Source organism: Lepidochelys kempii, chromosome 1 (genome assembly GCF_965140265.1).
Source record: "Lepidochelys kempii isolate rLepKem1 chromosome 1, rLepKem1.hap2, whole genome shotgun sequence".
Lineage (NCBI taxonomy): Eukaryota > Metazoa > Chordata > Testudines > Cheloniidae > Lepidochelys > Lepidochelys kempii.
In genome coordinates, this window is record NC_133256.1 from 292,050,152 (window position 1) to 292,068,066 (window position 17,915).

Here is a 17,915-nt window from a genome sequence, read left to right on the forward strand (position 1 = left end):
TTTTACAGAGGTCTCAGTTCTTGGCCGTTCTGCTCATACAGTCAACAAAGGAGTTAGTTTACGCTTAATGTGTTGGGTGGGTAGATGGGAATTGTAATGAGGTTACCTGTGAACAAGGACCCGAGGTTAAATCTTAAAATTCCTTTCACATAGGCTATCAAAGGATAATTACCTTCTGTGAATAAACATATGGCTCTGATTTGAACTAATTGCCAAAGGACTGATTGATCCAAAGCCCACTGAAGTTAATGGAAAGACTCACTTTGACTTCATTGGGTATTGGATTAGGTCACTAGAGATAAAAGGCTGAACCATTCCAATCCCCTGAACCAGTTAGTCCTTCTTGTTAATTTAAGTCTATGTATCTGATGAATGATATGGTAGCTACCCTTACAAGCTATGTACCACTGACATGTTCATCTTTATTTTTTTTTTAATACAAACAGCTTTTTAAGCTAATTTGGATTAATGCTGCCTGAGTGTTCTCACAGTTCAAAAGTAAATGTTTAAAGATGTGGCTAGCTATCACTGGACGAAACAAACACTTGTATTTATTATATTGAAACATTTATTGCATTTTAGCAATAAAAAAATCTACCTTTTTCTCTTCTAACCTTATCTTTTACATCCCATTGTAGTTATATGTATAAATACATCCTTTTGATGTAGTGGGCATACATTATAAAAGGGCAGGCAGTTTCTTATGCACTTTACTCAGGACATTTCAGTATTTTGTCTTCCTTTTCAGATCTTAACCCATAATCTGATATCCTTCTTTAATACTAGAGGCCAAAATATGGTGGTGGGGAGAAGTCAACAGGCACTGGCAGTCAAGAGGGTTAAGACAGATGGCTTCTGTAACAAGACTAAACAGATACTGTTGCATTAGAAGTTATTTTGGAACAAGAAAATTTGTCATGGAGGACCTTAAAGTTTAACTCTCCCTGACTCATACTGTCTATAGTCATAGTTGGAATGGACTCATGTGCATGGAGTCGCTATCTCTGAAACCTAAAATTCTTATCACCAAAATAAACAAACAAACAAACAGTCAGTGGTAATTTGTCTGGAATCTTGGCTTTGGCAAATTTCTGTTCTCATCCAATATTGTGACTGATCATTATTATTACAAAACCTGGCCTGTATCTTGACAAAATACTTGTAATGGAAGTCAAAAACATTGATGTCTGAGCCATATTTCATATTAAATATTAGTTTCCCTTTCCGAAGAATCATTGAGTACTTTGTCAGCCCTGTTGGCAGCCTCCTCATTCTCACTGTTGGTCAAAGTTTCTGCTTCCTTCTTTAGTGCTTTCTGTTTTTTATCTTCTAAATTCTTCTCTTTTGCCAAAAGCCTGTAGTTAATGGCATTGCCAATGAACAACCAAATACTTGCCACAATCACAATTGATCCACAGACAATGTACATGTATTTATAGTCTCCAGTTATATCCACTAACCAACCTGAAAGACAGAAACAAAACAAAACCACACTTGAAAATATTCCGACTGTAGACAGAAATAAATTCCAGATCCTTCCACTGGTATTATCAATATATGTCCTGCAATAAAAAGTATTTTCAACATGATAAAAGTTGTCCTATATTGGGCATTTTCACAGACAGATGTACAGTGGTTCTGTAACAAATTTTATATTAGTTAGATTGGCAGTTATTGCATTCATCATCTGTAGAAAAATAATTGAAAGACTAATGAAGTAGAGCCTAGTCAACAATAGTAGGTTGTATACTTTTCTATTCAAATCTGTCTTTTTTTTTCTCCTCCTAATGTCTTTCTACTGTTGTTTTGGAATGAATGCCTAGCACTCAGTGCGGCTGCTTGCAGACAAGAGTCTGGAAAGGTGTCTGCCTTCTCAGCTGCTGTCACTATGTCTCATTGTGCCGCTGCTATTTGTGCTCCACTTCTTCTGTCCCCAAAGACAGAATATTTCACCTTGGTGTGCAGACACCCCTGTCGTGAAAACTGAGTTTCACACGCTGAAGTGTGTTCCCAAACTTGTATGGGTAATGGTTACTCTCCGGGGTGGATCATTGGCAGCAAAGATCAAATGTGGTACCTCTGTATCTTAACGCATGAACTTCTACCGTCTGAGCTAAAAGAACTTGCTCTGTTAGTCCCGGTTGTATCAGGCTCGTCAATCTCAGGTTGACCTTGCCACTACCAGAAGGGGAGTGCCACAATGAGCAAGCATGATTTACGTGCATAAGCCATTTAGATCAAAGAAAAATGTATTCTGACTGCCTTTTTGCATTGTGTCATTCTTGTAATTCTGTTGCATTTTCTAAACTCTAAATTAAAAGACGGGCTCCCATTACAGCAAAGCACATAAAACACATACTTAATTTACATACGAGTAGTCTTATTGAAGTCAATGGGATGATTCACATAATTTAAATATGTGCTTAAATGCTTTGCGGGATTGGGGCCATAATACTGACATACCAGTTAGACCTGGTCAAAAGTTAGAATTTCTGTGGGAAACTCCAACATTTAATCACAAATTTTCCAAATCAGAATAAAGTTGAAAAACGTCCAATATCCTGCTAAATGAAATTTCGGGGGGGGGGGAGTTTTGAGTCAATCTAACAGTTTTGTTTCTATTTTGATTTATCTATATATTTATAATTTTTGTATATTTTAAAATTGTGTTTTAATGAACTTTATAATATAATGTGATAGAAAACAATAGAATATATATAATTTCAAAACAAAAAATGAAATGTTTTATTCTGATAAGGTCAAAATATTTCACTTTATCAAAACGCTTCCTTTAATTTTTTTCCATTGGAAAAGTGTTCCATATGAAATTTGTTGACCTGCTTTAATATTAAACTTAAGTACATTTTACAAAGCATTTAAAAGCAGTAATGTTTTATCTAATGCAATAAGACCTTTGAAGGTAATGCACAGTGGCTACCCTTTATAAAGTTAGTAGTTTTTGCCTTAAACAAATAGAAATGTTTACCTCAGTATTGGCAGTATTCCCTATGCTTACTACTGGGGAATACTAAAATAATTTATATGTTGAGATAATAATATAGTCTACAAAAATATTAATATATTGTTGCAACTTAGGTAGATATCCCAGGCAATTTGCTAGTTTGTAATGGTGCCAGTCTCAAAGAATTATTAACAAAAATTAACTTAATGTTCATGCATGAGATCATCATAATACTTTAAGAGACCTGAACAGATCAAAACTGGAATATGAGCTTTTCAGCCTATTCATCCCTACTTTGTTTTCTCTGTTCAAGTAGAGATATTAACAAAGGTGACTATATCCAAAGGTGATTATATCCAAAATGTATCCTTTTTAAAAAAATCCACATAACAAATATAAGAAAAATAAATAGCTGTATACTTTATTACTCCATTAATATTAGATTTAATATTAATATAGGTTTCAATGTTTGAGGTGATGGGATTTTATTAGTCATAGGCACAGTCCCTCCACTAGGTGGCATGCCAACTGTCCATGTTAGAGGAATCTATTGTGTTCCAACATCTATGAAAATAAGATGAGATCAGATCATTTGGAATGACTTGTATAACTGTTAAATATTAATTTCAATAAAATAAAGTGTACATTTTATAATCAGCTGGCATCATTTACATTTTCATTAACAAATAAGTTCAACAGATGTTATTTTAGTACAAATTATAGCCTGGGTCATGCAAACATTTACCTATATAACTTTACTCACTTGAGTAGTCCTATTGACTTCAAAGGAAGTACTCCTGCCTGTAGTAGTCAGCGTGCAGGAAAGAGTTTGCAGTACTAGGATCTACATTTATAATTCACACCTATAACATCTAATATTTTTTAGCTCAAATGTATATATTTGTATATTTTTAGTTCAAAATAATATTTGGTCAGGGATTTTAAAATTGGATTTTGGGCACCTAATTCACTAAAACTCTTTTGAAAATCCCAGTTCTATTATCAGAATTCTAGTGGTGATCAGTATGTGAAAATTAACTAGCACTGTCTTTTCATAATGAGGGACAATGCTCTGCTTATGCTCTGAGGGGCAGCATCCATCAGAGCCTTTTTGTGCGTGCACCTTACATAGCCATGTTGTGAGAAACAATCTTATTTCAATAACCTCCCTTGTACTTGGGATTAAAGCAGTAAGGTAGCAAAGTAGCATGTGGGGAGCTTTAAAATGACAATTTATATATGTATCATTTTATTTTTAAGCAGCCACTGGTTTGGCAGCCATTGGTTAGGGAAATTAGGAGCCATTTTGTGAGGTAGCAACTATAGATGTAGCTTCTTTGCTATGGGGAATGAAGTGGAGTCCCATGAATGTAGCCAATTTGACAGAGAGGGAGCTGTGCTGGCCAGGAGGTAGTGGAAGCACCACTACGGAAGAGATGCTCTCAGCACTTCTAACTGCTGAGTAAAGCACATGAAAAATAGGACTGGGTGGCTAGCAATGAGAGCAAATACCATCTTACTGTATCTTATCTCTGTATGTATCTCTACCTATATAGCTACATACATAGCCATGGTGGCTACACACCATACACACACAGGCAATATAAATCTGCATATAAATCTAAATCTGTGATATGCCAAAAAGAAAAAGGGGGGAAAAAAAGGTAAATTCAAAAGAACAAGCGGTGAAAAAAACATGACAGTTCTTCTGGCAACATTAAGTAACATGTGCGCGTCTAATATTTTAGATACATATAAATAATAACTTAAATATTTACACTCAGCCCAGTGACATCAGAAAGGACAATAAAAAAGAATCCTTACCTCCTAGAGGGGGGCCTAGGAGAACAGGGCAGCACTCCACAATTGTGACAAGTCCCACAGCACTGGAAAATCTGGCAGCACCAACGAGATCCATCAATGACTCAAAAAGGATACTGCTAACCATTCCAAAAGCAAACCCAAAAAGTACAGCATACACCACCAGGCCTGTGTAGTCCTCGGCCAGTGGGCACATGATATGACAGATGCCATTGTACAAGACAGCAAAACTAAAGAAGTACTGGATTTTTGGCCGGATGTATTTGGAGTTTGCTACAAGTCCCATTGAAGGCCTAGCAAACATGTCTACAAAAGCTAAAATAGACAGCAAAAAAGCAGCAGAATATTCATCAATTCCCTTGTGTTTGGCATAAGGAGCCAAGAATACTATTGGGGCAAAGAAGCCAACAAACATAATAACATTTCCTGACAAATAAACCAGAAACCCTCTGTGTTTAAAGAGGGATAGATCTAAGTATTTATTCACGGTTTGCCAGAATGACGACTTCTTGTTATTCATGTGTAAGGCTGAATCTCCTGATCCCTTCTCAACATCTTTTTTCACAGGAGGGACTGGTTTTGGTCCAACAGGTCTCATAAGTGACCCAGCCACACAGCAGTTCAAAAGAAGTCCTCCCAGAATGAGAAAGCTTCCTTTCCATCCAAATGCATTAAAGAGAAATTGATTGAGAGGTGCCAGTGTGCTTAGAAACACTGGACTTCCAGCCATGGCCAGTCCATTAGCAATGGGACGTTTCTTATAGAAATACTTGCCAATCATAGTCAAGGCAGGCTGCAAGTTGAAGGCTAAGCCAAGACCTAAACAACAAAAGAGCACAGCATTATTGCATGTAATACATTGAAAACCCTTCACGATAAGCAGACAAAATCATTCAAAAAAGCTAAAATGCCATTCAGAAATTCCAAATGAAGATAAAATGCTATCAGCACTGGAAAATGAAATGTGGTTTCACTGCTTTCCACACATTTTAATGTCAGCACTATGTCACACTCGAGTTCTGTCATTTCCTGGTATTGCATTGCAATAAAAGTAAATACTCATAGTAGCATTTGAGCAATTATATAGACAATGGAGTGACAGAGGAACAATGGTATCAAGACCTTGAATACACCATTTTTGTATTTTACTAAGCTGCAAGACAATTCTCTCCTGGTTCATTTCACAAAAGTTATTAAATGTCACTTCATCTACAAAAGAGAGCACATTATATTTAGAAGTATAAATCCACTGGCTTTTATCCCTCTATCCCTTTTTAAAGTTGAACATGTATCCAAAGTAAGGTGTAAAATGATTAATAAATAATGATTTTGCAGGAAATCCAGCCCCACATCCACAGCTCTGAAGGTCCTGGTAGTGGAATCACTCGTTAAGTGGCAACTGCACTGGGGTGGGAAAGGGGCTGTGTGGGGATGCACAGCCCCAGCTCCCTGCACAGCAGAGCACAGGGGTGAGGCAGAGTTGGGCCAGATGTGCAGTCAGAGGATCCACCTGTGGTCCTTCTCTTTGGGTGGGGATACACCAGAACCGCTGAGTTTTAGTAGCAATGCACCCGCTGTGTAGTCTCAGAGGAAGGATTCCTTCCCTCTTCTCCCATGGGCAAACCCAGTACCTAGCTCACTCCTTGCGCTAGGTAGTGGGTCCCTGCATTTGACTCTTAAAAAGTAGAGAGGTGAGGTCTTAAACAAAACAAAACAAACAAGAAACCCACCACATTCAGTAAGAAAGGGTTCTTTCAAAATGATTAACTTTTACTCAAGTCAATTACAGATAAACATAAGCTTTGATGTAGTGACAGAATAAGATCTCATTTGTGTATTCTATGCTTCTATATGACCTCTAAGCTCACCTTTTCTTTATTCAAAAGAGATGCTTTTAAAAAATTAGAATCCCTTTGGTAGCGAGGTAATTTAATCTAGTGATTTTATTATTACTTTAATTCCCACCCTTTGATCAGTTCCTAGAGCTTTGGTGATTTAGCATTTGTTTTCAGACAGGAATATTTTTATTCTGGGGCCAGCTGGACCCTGCCCAGCATACTATTTTGCCGAATATGGATATATATATAGTTTGTGAGCCTATAGAGCTTAGTATAGAGTTTGCATGTCTACTAGACCACTACTTATCTCTGCTGTTTTATTCATAGTATGGTATGACTGAAAGCTAAAAAAAAATCAATGCAAAATCCAATACAAATTACTCTAATAAGTGCTGTCATGCGTCAGTCAATTCCGGTATTGTAATTATAGTGCAGTACAGTATGGCACATACATAGGGCATTTATTGAATAAAATAATCAGAGGTGCATGAAATATCCCAAGCAGTAATTTAATATCCTAAAAATCAGTTTAAAGGAGTACAGTGCAGGATAGCTGAAATTAACTGGACTAGTTACCATTTTTGAACCAGTTACTTACCTCCAACAATTCCTACGCATATGTAAAGCTCCAGGACACTATTGCAGAAAGAGGAAGCAATCATTCCAAATGAACACAATACACCTCCTGCCATCATCACTGGCCGGCAACCATATTTGTTCACCAAGACACTGCTTATGGGACCTAATGGCAGGAAAAGGATAAATGATCCATCATGCAGTGATAAATATATTTGCAGTTGAGCGTTTTCAGTGATTAAAAGTCCCTCCCTGTGAGTCTGACAGCACAAGAACTTACATAGTAGAAGTCAAAAGAACTACTCACCCTTCCTGGGTGTATTTGAAGAATCTGGCCCTACATAATAACCTGTGATCATGGAAGTGGATCAAAGGATGTAAGGCATGAGTGTAGCAAGCTTGTTAATTACAGTTCTCAGAGAACCAACAACGGGCCCAGTCAATGGAAGTTTTGGGTATGCAAGAAATGGAGGATTAGGCCCACTGTCTGCAGTCTAGTTCAGAATTTCAAATGGAAGGAAGTTGTTTAATCAAAACTATAATTAACAGAGCAGAAGAGATCTCTAAATGAGTCAGATTACACCTTTTGATAGAATGAAAGCTCTTCTGAACTCCCTATAACTGCTGCTGTTGACTAGGGCAACACACTTAATTATGTCAATGGGACTACTCACTTGTTTAAAGTGTTGAAGTTGTGCATAAATAACTCACAGCTGAGATCTATTTTCCTTGTCCAGATCTGAATGAGAGTGATAATGGACAGTATCATTTTGTTCTGTAGTCTGAGGCTTCTGAAGTATGCTTGGTATAATGGCCTAGAAACTTTGAAAATATGGCTACAAACCTGTTTTTTAGTTTCAAATGAAATTTATTCCAGTGTCATTTTGTCCATACCAAACAAAGAACCAGCATGCAATCTGTCATGATGTGCACTGTATGTTCTTTAAAGGCCCACAACAGGAATAGATGGTGTCTGGCATATCAAGACTAAGAAGCTGTCAGAGTTGCTTTAGGAAGCTTGCACTACACCTGATTGTACTATATGTAGCCCTAACCATCATTAACAGCTTTACTTTTTTAAGCACTATATTCACTCCATTTAAAAAGCAGGGTGGGGGGTGTTAGATTTAGAACTGGTGATAAAAGAAACCAGATATAAAGTGAAATGTCAAGCATTACATTTGGTTTTACTGCAAATCATTCTGGTTCCTACTGTGTATTGGCTCAAGTACAAATTTCTCATAATAAACACCTAAAGAAATATACATAAGCATTTTCATTGGCAACACAAATCAAGTTCAACAAAATTGGAGATACACATTGTTTGCAATATGTCCTACTTTGGGTCCAAATGTTTGACCTACCTTAAAACTGATACTGTTAGTGATGGGTTACATGCAAAAGTCTTAGGCCCATACCATGCCATCAATATTTTAAGTATAAGTCTCAACTGAATATGATGGAAGTAGGTTGACCAGATAGCAAGTAAGAAAGATCGGGACAGAGGTGGGGGTAATAGGCATCTATATAAGACATAAAGCCCCAAATAATTGGATTGTCCCTATAAAATCGGGACATCTGGTCACCCTAGATCAATGGTTTTCCAATTTCCTTACTGGGGACCCAATTGAAGAAAATTGCTGATGCCCATGACCCAACAGAGCTGGAGATGAGGGGTTTGGGGTGTGGGGGGCTCAGGGCTGGGGCAGAGGGTTGGGGTGCAGGGGTGAAGGCTGCGGGGTGGGGCCAGGAATGAGGGGTTCAGGGTGTGGGAGGTTGCTCTGGGCTAGGGTAGGTGGTTGGGGTACAGGAGGGGGTCAGGGCTCTGGGCTGGGGGTGGAGGCTCTGGGGTGGGGCTGGGAATGAGGGGTTTGGGGTGAAGGAAGGGGTTCCAGGTTTGGGGGGGCTCAGGGATGGGGCAAGGGATGGGGCGTGGGATTGGAGCACAGACTCACCTACGGCAGCTCCCAGTCAGCGGCGCAGCTGGGCTGCAGAAGCAGGCTTCCCGCCTCCTCCTGGCAGCACGGATAACGCTGCACCCTGGAAGCGGCCAACAATGAGTCCCACTCCTAGGTGGTGGTGCGCAAGCAGCTTTGAACGACTCTTGCCCACAGGATGCTTTGAGTCGGGGCAGCACACGGAACCCCATGGCTCCCCGCCTAGAAGCCGGACCTGCTGCTGGCCACTTCTGGGGCCCAGCGCGGTGTTGGACAAGGACTTTTTAATGTCCCAGTTGGCAGTGCTGACCAGAGCAAGGCGATCAAGTGCATGACATGCCGCGACCCAGTATTGGGTCGCGACCCACAGATTGAAAAACACTGCCCTAGATGGAAGTGCAGTTTAAAAATCAATGGCATGATACAGTCTTTAGTTTCGTTAAACACACTGAAGTCTGGATACTTTCCAAAAGGTTTCCAGCACAGTTTTTAAGAGATTTGGATGAGAGGCCTTCTCATGAGATATACAATAGTTTTCATTTCTGGTCAGGTCAGAAATACTTTGGGAACAGTTCACTATGTGATAGATTGGCATGTCTTCTTTCAGCACTAAGCATAAAAAAAAAATACTGAGAAGCATGGAACTGAGAAATCAAACTCAAAGCTTTGACCAGATACTTCCTGAATTGTGACCTGAAGCTTACTGAATTTATGCTCTCATGAACCATGATCCAACCATGAAGACTCCTACTGAGAACACCCTTTTGCCCGTCCTGGGATGTACAACTCCAGGAAAAAACCATTGTTGCACTGTGTACCTCAAACCAGCACCCTGAAACCCCTATATTCACTGCTGTCATGTAATTATGATATGTTTTGTACAAAGTAAGCCTCATGAGGTATCATCTTAAAAGTCTTGATCTGTTGAACATTAATATCCTGTTGGATTGTATGTACTACCATTGAATTTGAAGTTTTATGAAGTTTTGATGTGTGTGTTACTAAAATATGTTGTGAGTTTGGGAACACCTACAACCAGCCTTTCAGGTACTACAATGGAGTAGCCAGACATGCTGATGGTGAATTAAAGGTGAATTCACTTGCCCAAAGGCCATCCCAGAAGACTTTTCAGAAAGAGCATGTAGACAATGGAGGCTCCTTGACCAATGGGGGTGGACCTCCACATGACAAGCATAAATCTTTTCAGGAAGCTGGAAGAAACTATAAAGAGGGGAAGTGACATCACGACTTGGCCTCACTCCCCCACAACTCAACCCCTGGAAACACATCTGGAGGACAAAGACTTTGAACTGAGGAGGGTGGTCCCAGACCAGAGCAGAGTTCTAGCCTATGTACCTGTGACCTGTTTATACCATCCATCAGGATGAGACACTGCTTGATTCAAATCCTATTCAGTTTACAGAAGTCAGATTGTGAATTTACTTTTATTTATTAGGTAATCAACTTTAAGCTCTATGCTTACTATTTATAATCACCAAAAATCTACCTTTCTGTAGTTAATAAATCTGTTTTCCATTTTACCTAAAGCAGTGTGTTTTGGTTGAAGTGGTTGGACAATATCAGCTCAGGTTACAAAGGTGAGTGTGTGTCCTCTCCATATCGACTGGATAATAAACTTACACTGGTCAGGCTTCTAACAAGGACAAGATGGCATATTCCAAGGGTGCCAGGCTAGAGAACTGGGGGCAATTGGCTGGATCCTCTCTATTGTTGGTTTATGAGTGGCTGGGAGAAGCACTCATGTAACTCAGTTGGGTGTGTCCCTGTCTGTGGATGTCTATGTCAGTGCAGTACCTGACAGAGGTTGGCCACTTGTCACAGCATCACAGTGTGAGAGGGATACCCCAAGTTGGTGCGACAGAGGGCTCAGCAGTCCCACAGTTCAGGTTGTACCTCAGGAACCCCATCACAACCATCATGCTAGGAGAGAGGGGGAGAGGTGAGCACTCAGAGAGCTGGGTCCCAAGCCATTTAAAGCTTTGTACATTATAAACAACATCTTGAGCTGCATGTAGAGGTGTACAAGATTATGGAATACTGGAGTTATGGACTTCTAGCAACTTGGACCTCTTCTCATGAGGGAAGAAGAATCAGGAATAGGGAATGGGTTCGAAGAGCCATGGAAGAATGGATGGGAGGCACACATACTGGAGCGTGGAGTGTTGAGTGTTGGAAGGATATGGGGATGGCACCCGAGAGAGGTTTCATTACAACATGTATTAAATTGTTGACTCAGATTTATTAATACAAACACCAAAAAGCCACCTAGGCACCACTACCAACTATTTAAAAGAACAACCAAACATGGAGACAAAACCTGAATAGCCTTCACCATACACCACAGAAACTAATTAAAGAAAATAATTAGCCAAATACCCCCACCCTCCCTAAAAATGACCCTTAAAACAACATTCTTCATCTCAGAAGCCCCACAACAAAAAGTATCCTGAAGATTAACATATTGGGGCTTTTTTTTCAGAATGGGAAAGGGAAGGGAAAGAGAAGATTCATGGAGAAAGTTCTGCCAGCATCTCCCTGGAAACTGTAGCTCAAGCATCTCTACTGGCATGGGCTGCAAGTGACGCTTCCCCTTGGAGAGGCTAGCCCCCTACCCTGCTTTGTCCAGCTGAGGCCCAGACTCTTCCAGCCAAGGCCACACCTCCGCTGCTTTCAGCCCCCTTCTCTCCTCCACAGAGAAGAGCTTGGTTGGGGCCACAGGAGCAGGGCTGAGAGCTTGGTCCTGGCTGGGGTTGAGCTCTCAGCCGGGTTCATAGAGGAGCTCTCAGCCCTGGCTCAAGCTCTAAGCCTGGAGCCCCTGCCCAATTTAGCCCTTTTCACCTGGACCCACCCAAGGCCACACCCCATTTCACCCCTTCCCCAGTGGCCCTGCCCCTGTCACACCCCCACTCTGCCTCTTCCACCCTGAGGCCCCTCTCCCCTCCCCGCTGTGGCCCTGAGACCAGAAAAGCTACGTGCCCCCACCCTGGCCCTGGGACCATGGCGGGGGGAGATTTTTCTGGGGGCTCCAAATCCACCACTGCCCTCCTCCTCCTGGTGGCACAAGGTTTGGGGACGCTTAGCCTCCTCCAGCCTTCATTATGTGCCACCCATGTCTACTGGTCTTAAATTATGGCAGTAATGCATGGGGAAATAAATATCTCATAAGTGGAGAGACAAGGTACTCCAAACATCACTTTCCTAGACCTGAAGAAGAGCTCTATGTGACTCAAAAGCTTGTCTCTTTCTCCTCAACAGAAGTTAGTTCAATCAAAGATATTACCTCACCCACTTTGTCTCTCTAATATCCTGGAACCAACATGGCTACAACTACACTGCGTACAACAATGGAAGATATTGTAAACAGGCAGGTCCCAGGCTATTTAGCACTTTTTAGGTAAAAGCCAATACTGGCTTAAACTCCAACTAGAAGGCAACCAGTGCAGATCCCAGAGAGCCATTGATCTATTTGAGATCCCATGGTCTTGGGTGGGTGGTAGGTGAGGATAAAAGGGAAGAATTGGAGGCACCTGTGCTCTGCATGGCCATTGAGTGTAATGTTGTTTTAAGCACAACTTTTAAATCAATTTGTTGACTTTCAAACTTCTTTTTAACTACAACATTCTATTAAAGTTTTTCCTGTAAGTTATCAACATGTATTTACCACCTTAACTCCAGTTTAATTTTGTTTTCTGGGAATATTTCAGTACTTCAGTTTAAAATACAAACATATGGGGAATGTTAATTGTCATATAAACCATAATGTTGGGTTAAGCCACTGCATGAGGAAATTCCATATATTTCCCAGTTTCAATCAGACCTAATAAGTGGATTAAGCATTTTCTGCTGATGTCTTTGCATATACTTTGTTTTTAGAGTCTCATAAACTACCACATATTCATCAGTGTATGTGGATTTACGAATCTGCATAAATTCTAATTGTGAGCATGCAATCAGGCCTTGCACAGGCATGCACAAATTTGATTTTACATTTAACTGCAACTAAAATCATTTAAGTAATGTTCACATCCAAGCATGTATTGATATCTGCTGCAAATTCTTCTTTTGAATATAAAGCATATTTCAACCATTCAATTTCAAGAAACAAATCAGTTGCAAAATCATGCCATTTGCTAATATATATATGTATATATATTTAAAAAATAAGTAAAAATAAATTCTGATTCAATATGCAGACTTCTTGACTCTAAATGGGAAAATTATGTACTTTCTATTTCTATCCTTGCCTGGATTTTCACTTAATTCTTCTCTGGCTGGCAGGGTGGGCAGACTTTTCAAGGGAAGAAGGGAACAATTCTCACCTGTGTATGTGTCAACCTGGATAAGAGGGTTACAGAGAGATGGTTTGGGAGAGGGTCAGGGAGCTGTACACAGGTGGCTTTTGGTAGCTGAGGACCCTTTTCCATCCTTCTTCCTCACGTGCCTCACTGAAAGGTAGATTCAGCTCTACATGCAGGGGAGGTCTGGCTCCATAGCTCATACATTTGTGGGATCATCTGGTGGTCTTGTTTGTATGTATGAGACCAGTGAGTCAACATGTAAGAGGACTGATGCAAGCTGGTTCTGAAGGTGCATGTACACTCAGCTAGTGTGCTGTTCTTTCCACTAGCCCTTGTGGCTAGATGCTTTCTGAGGTAGCCAGTCTGCAGGAATGTACAAAACTGAGGCAAAACACTGTTTTAGTAAAACTGACAAGGATGCTGAGATCGGTCAAAACTCTTCTTCCTGGGGACTGATTTGATCAACAGAGGAACTAACAATACCATATGATTCTGCTAAAGCCTTCTCTTTATGCTTGGTCATGACTAGACTTCTTACATCAGGACTGCTTAGCCCAGATGTCTGCTCTCCAGAGAGCCATTTATACTTCTGTTTTATCTCAGATTGGAGTGGACCAAGTTCTTCCCAAAGATTTGTTTTTTTTTCCAGGCTCTGACTCTGACCTATTGCAATACTGTCATACTTAAGGGTGGGGAAAGGGAGGAGTTTTCCCGAAGTCCATGGCTGGAAAAGTCACAGTCCCAAGCAAAATGTTGTAAAAAGGAGCCATAGTCCTAGCTCCACCATAAAGCTTTAGCTTCCACCTCTCCTGCTGCATCTTGAGGGAAGACAGTTCATCCCTTGAGATGGTAAACATATGGCCTCTAAAGGGAATAATTCATAACAAACATGTGCCAGTCGGTGATGTCTTCTCCCTTGGCCTCCCAAAGATACTTAAGGATGCTCTTGGATGTTTCTAATAGTTCTTCTCCTTGCTTTTCTCTTTAAAAACTTCTCACTATTATGGGGGACGCCAGAGGTATATAACAAATACAGGAAAATATGGTTTCCAACTTCCTCTTACTCCACTCCTTGCCCTTTTCAGAAATCATGGAAATGGAAGAGTGAAAATGTTGATGAAAAATGGAAATATTTTTGCTAGATATTTTAGCAAAATTTCTCCCATTCTCAATATAAAGTTATCCTTTCTAGCAGTCTAAAACTCTCAACACATTGCACATTCCTCAGATCACACAGAGGAAACATCACAGAAACATCCTGCTTGACTAAACTGGGAGGAACACTGGTCACAGTAGATGACCAGCTTGATAATAAAAGTCTAGAAGTTTTATCAAAGCAAGATGGACTATTCAGCAGATTATCAGGAGAGAGATGGCAACAGTTGAAGCCTTTTCAAATGGCAAAGGACTCTGGATTTTTATCTGGAGCTTTTTTCTTAAACTGTCACCAGTGGGAACACTAACGCTGGATATATTAGCCAGCTCTCAAAATCAGCACTTTTAAATTCTTCATCATGATCCCATGCATTCTCTATCCTGTGATCATGCCCAATTCCTGTGTGGCTTATTGTATACCCTCTTTTCAGTTGTTTTTCCTCTTATGTATTTCTCATCTTCTGGGCCTGATTCCCTGTAGCCTTGCAGCTTAATTAATCATTTACACTAATGCTACCGAAAAGCATGGGAACATTTTGCATCCACTTTGCACTGATGTAAATGACTACAAAAGGCTCAGGGCAACAAAGTTTCAGGCTTATTGCTTTCTCACTATGTAAATTACACTTATCTTACACATCACAGGATGCCAGGTTGACGCAAATGGCACTACTTTAATCATTTAAATTATTTTTTTTCACTAACGTACACCCAGCGTGTAATATACATCATTGGTTAAGTCACTAATTAATCTGACTTGTATTTTGCAGGTGCTTTAGTATTTGTTCAATGCATTTGGCTCTATATAAAGTACCTTTATATATAGGAAGGGTAACCTAAACTTGTGGCATGATAAACTCTATGACTATCACTTGAAAGCTCTTAAATGAATAAGGATGAATATCACCTCTGTACAAAGCCTACATGCCACTTAATTCACACTTAGGTTCCATTTTGAGTGTTTACATGAGATTTTGCTGTGCAATTCACCTTGTGCTGGCCCCTCAGCACAGTGGTAAATTTAAACCTATTGGGCAGATCCTTAGGTGGTGTAAATCTTCATAGCTCCATTGCAGTCAGTTTACACCAGCTGAAGATTTGGCCAGAGGTGAACAACACGACTCTGGTGTAGAAATAGAATATATTTTTGTTCCCTTTAAATAAAAAAGGTACCAGTAATCTATGTTGTTCTTATCCTCTCACTTGCTAGTTTCTCTTTTCAATCACCATTTGAATCTTTCCTCTCGTGCTAAGCCATGACGCTGTACATGAGCAGCAGTTAAAAAAGACTACACATGACTGAATAATAAGGTATAAAAAGCAGATGTTTGAAGGAATGACACTTTTACCTTCTTAAAAAATACTAACTGGGCTAATATGATCTTAAAAGAACTTTACCAGTAAAATATTTTATTGTTAAAAATCATAACATGATATTTCTGCTGAACTGAATGTTTAGGACTCATTTTATGTGTTATATGTTTAATACACACACACTCACACACTTACCTGTTCTGATCTTTTATCATCCCTAAAAGGAATACATAGTTCATGAATGACCTAACTCTGAAGACAATGAAACAGCTTTCTAATGAAGGTTTCTAAGAGTTCAAAGGATGCAAACCAGATAATATTTCAATTTCATAATACCTAGATATTTCCATTTCATAATACCTAGAGGTAATGGTAGTGGCAGATCAGTTTTAAGGCCACAGAATAGAATAAAGGAAGATTTAGTTGGCATAAAATCTATATCCTGCAGAGCTCTCAGGTAGAATAACATTTATGAGTCCAAATATATTAGGTATACGCCATTAATTTATAAGAAGAAGAGAATCTAGGACAGTAGAATCCCTGCTTTCTTCTCTCTGTTCCATCATTTTTTATACTAAGAACCAGTATATTCCTCTTAGACAGATTTTCCACAAACAGGTAACACTCTTTCTGATAGAAGAAAAATGTTTTGTAACTTAACTTAACTGGATGATAGCTAATCAGACTGCAAAGATGATAACACCAGCTGGTACAGGTATCAAACTGCCACCAACGACCTTCAGTTCTACATAGAGGTCATCTTCAAGTCTTTCCTATGTATATGTACTTCTCATTGATATAATTTTTACTGGAACTAAAACTCTTTCATGCCCATATTGTGTTTAGTGTACTGCCCACTTGTGCTTTGAATTTTCTTCTGTCTTGACTACACTAAAGATTGCTTAATACAATGATAGCATTTAAAACAAATGTTAACAATAAATACTTCATACATCATACTTAATCCCTTTGAAACCATGCATTTGAAACAAATCAATTTGAACAATGTGACATTTGTACATAACATAAAAGTCATGAAAGAAATTGAAAATAAGCACAATAGTCTTATTTTAGCTTGTGGTAATATACTGTTATAGATGGCAGCCTGCCAAGTCCAATGATAAAAACACAACTACAAGATTGGCCATATGGTTGGAAAAGTCAGTGTAGCTCTTTTCCGTCTGGATTTAGACTTACTTCTGTTTTCTACCAGACTGGAAATGTCTGAGGAACTCTACAATCTTAAAATTGTACTTAAAATTGTAAAACATCTACTAATGTTAGTTTCGTATTTTACTACCTACAAAACCTATTTGCATGTGATGAGTTGATTTGTTTGAGTGACCTAGGTTAGTTTGCTAAAACAAAACCTTAGTTTTTCCTTTCCTGTATAAGCTACTTGCTCAACAACAAATGCTTTTTTTGTAATTTCCTGACACTGCTTGCAAAATGGCTTGTGTGGCATCAGGTGAAACGTAAAATTTTTAGTCTGAACACATTTAAAACTTGTTCACATCCTTGGACAATGCTTTAAAATCTATTTTTGATAGGTCTAAATGCGACCAAAGGGATTTGTGAGGTGATACAATTTCTATTTCCAAAGGCTTTTGATCACTTCTGTAGGGTTGGGGGGAAGGGTAGGACGGGGGGGGGGGGGGGGCAACACAGCATGGAGGAAGGGAACCTAAAAAAGGATACATGAGATTTAAAACTTGTCAAAATTTGCAGTACATATATCTACATATTCTCCCTCCCTTCCAAAAAAAAAAAATGGGGGAGGGGGGTTAATGTTGATTTAAGGTTGCTAAACTGCACAGCTCATTAGCACAAAGCATTATAAAACAAGGAAAAAGCAGTTAAGTCTTTCAGTATCCCATCTGCACTCCATGCATCTGTTCCTCATCTTAAGCTAAACTACCTCACTATCACCCATAGCCCACATACCTCCCTCTCCACCCTGAATAACTTTTGAACTCTAACCATGTTTACTGGT

The 17,915-nt window shown here is 39.5% G+C and overlaps 1 protein-coding gene across 6 annotated transcripts in view; it reads right to left on the bottom strand.

The window, feature by feature from the left end:
• Positions 1 to 1,200: 1,200 nt before the first annotated feature.
• SLC16A7 (solute carrier family 16 member 7) overlaps positions 1,201 to 17,915 on the bottom strand; it is a 148,075-nt gene continuing 131,360 nt past the window's right edge. For all 6 annotated transcript variants that reach the window (XM_073327956.1, XM_073327958.1, XM_073327960.1 and 3 more), the window contains 3 exons: positions 7,220 to 7,363; positions 4,787 to 5,602; positions 1,201 to 1,464 (listed from right to left, as the gene is read on the bottom strand). In XM_073327956.1, coding sequence (XP_073184057.1) covers positions 1,205 to 1,464; positions 4,787 to 5,602; positions 7,220 to 7,363 — 1,220 coding nt within the window. In that variant the 3' untranslated portion in view covers positions 1,201 to 1,204. The remainder of the gene's footprint in view (positions 1,465 to 4,786; positions 5,603 to 7,219; positions 7,364 to 17,915) is intronic.